The sequence below is a fragment of the Triticum urartu genome, chromosome 6 (assembly GCF_003073215.2).
Source record: "Triticum urartu cultivar G1812 chromosome 6, Tu2.1, whole genome shotgun sequence".
Classification (NCBI taxonomy): domain Eukaryota; kingdom Viridiplantae; phylum Streptophyta; class Magnoliopsida; order Poales; family Poaceae; genus Triticum; species Triticum urartu.
Window position 1 is genome coordinate 568,587,509 of NC_053027.1, and position 2,237 is coordinate 568,589,745.

General features: G+C 51.5%; 1 protein-coding gene across 1 annotated transcript; it reads left to right on the forward strand.

Moving 5' to 3' along the window:
- The first annotated feature begins 279 nt into the window (after positions 1-279).
- LOC125515545 (flavonoid O-methyltransferase-like protein Os11g0303600) lies at positions 280-1,922 on the forward strand. Its single transcript, XM_048681042.1, has 2 exons — positions 280-1,147; positions 1,330-1,922. The coding sequence occupies exons 1-2, from the start codon at positions 341-343 to the stop codon at positions 1,627-1,629; spliced, it is 1,107 nt and encodes a 368-aa protein (XP_048536999.1). The 5' UTR covers positions 280-340; the 3' UTR covers positions 1,630-1,922.
- The last annotated feature ends 315 nt before the right edge of the window (positions 1,923-2,237 follow it).

The window sequence follows — 2,237 nt, forward strand, 5'->3', positions numbered from 1 at the left end:
AGTGCTTGTGCTGTCATCTTCCAGGGGCCTACGTGCTAGTCACTCCGCCCTTTCTGATTTTCGAAACCCTAGCTAAACCACCGGCCAAAGGCCCTTCCCCTTGGATCATGCATGATGCGCGCCATGGCCCATGGGCCATAACCACCATGGTCATTCATTTCTCTTTCGTGTTCTACGATCTAACGCTACCCCGTCGACAGCGATAGTGCCATGGTCGTCACCCTCGCGTTCCACGAGAAATGACAGCTAACGCATTGCTATATAATATCAGTCCTCCACTCCTTATCTCCCAAAGCAGATCGAAGTACACAACACGTATATCATTCAGAGGTAGTCGGCAATGGCAGGTCAGGCCGAGAAGGTGTTCGTCCCCACCGACGACGAGCTGCTCCAGGCGCAGTCCGACCTGTGGCGCCACAGCCTCTGCTACCTCACCCCGATGTCGCTCCGCTGCGCCGTCGACCTCGGCGTCCCCACCGCCATCCACCGCCTCGGCGGCGCCGCGTCCCCGTCCGAGCTCGTCGCCGCCCTGTCCCTTCCCGCGTCCAAGCTGCCGTTCCTCGCCCGCCTGCTGCGCCAGCTCGCCACCGCGGGCGTCTTCACCTCCACCGACGCCGGAACGTACCGCCTCAACCCGCTCTCGTACCTCCTCGTGGACGGCGTCCGCATCGACGGCGACGCCAGCCAGACGGCCATCGTGCGCGCCGCTGCCTCGCGCTACTACGTCGAGGCCGCCATGGGGCTGGCCGACTGGTTCAGGAAGGACTTCGATGGACCCGTGCCCTCGCCGTTCGAGGACGTGCATGGCGCGGCCATCTTCGAGGAGAGCATGGCGCTCCTCGACCCGGAGATGGATCAGCTGATCCACGACGCGGTGGCTGCCCACGACCACATGGGGATCGGCCCCGTGCTCCGGCAGTGCGGTGAGCTCTTCGAGGGGCTTGAGACTCTCACTGACTGCGGCGGTGGTGATGGGACTACGGCCAGGTCCATCGTCGAGGCCTACCCGCACATCAAGTGCACTGTGCTGGACCTTCCAAAGGTCATGGACAAAGTTCTTCTTCCCGCTCAAGAAGAAGGAGCGGTTAAGTATGTTTCCGGTGACCTGTTCCACGTCGTCCCACCTGCTCAAGCTGTGTTGCTCAAGGTATATATGAATGTTGCACATTCCGTAATTTTTATGCCAAGTGAAATGATAAAGCAATGATTAATTAGTTTTCAATTCGGAAATAATAACAGCTTAATTTAAGAATCCCTTTATATATTTTTTCATCCTAGTTAGGCTTGATTAACCTTAAACTACAAGTTTATCCATGCATGGTAATGCAGCTTGTTCTGCACTTCTGGAGCGACGAGGATTGCATCAAGATCCTTGCACAATGCAAGAAGGCCGTTCCTCCCCGAGACGCGGGAGGGAAAGTCATCGTCATAGACATTGTGCTTGGATCGGTTTCTACAGGGCCAATGCTGGAAACCCAGCACCTCATGGATATGCTCATGCTCGTGATGACGAGAGGCCGACAGCGGGAAGAGAAGGACTGGAGCGAGATCTTCACCAAGGCGGGGTTCAGTGGCTATAAGATTGTCAAGAAGCTGGGAGCTCGAGCTGTCATTGAGGTCTACCCGTAAGGTTGTGCTCCCAAAGTAAAGATGCTTACATATGTTGTGGATTGTTGTGTGCTCGCTCTAAGGATGCATAAATAAAGGAGCGCCTTGTCATTTTCCAAAGAGAAGTCCTGGGTAGATCATAGAATAGCAAGGCGGTTATGTCTTGTTACCTTATGATGATACCTACGGAACTTTCTTTTGGAAAAAATAGTATGCATTTAGAGTGCTTTTCATATGCAGCTACAGTGATTTCCATATGTGTACCGTGTACAATATCATATACCATAAGATAAGATCACACCTTGTACTTGTTATTGAAACCTTGTCTTATTGACTATATGGTCCAAAAATATTTAGCAAATTTGATTTCTTGCCCTCTCTAGAGGCCTCTAGTGGTCGCTTTGTGGCTTTGAATGAAGCTGTGCTTTCTGAAGAACCTTTATTTCAGAATGAATTTTCTATATCCATCAGGTTCACCTTAGCAGACTTAGGTGAGTCTTGGATTCTAACCAATACATATGGACCCTATCACGCTAAAAAATTAACTACTTACATTGATTGATTCCAAAATGTGCATATGCCAAATGATCATGAATGGTTCGTGGATGGAGATTTCAATTATATCAGAT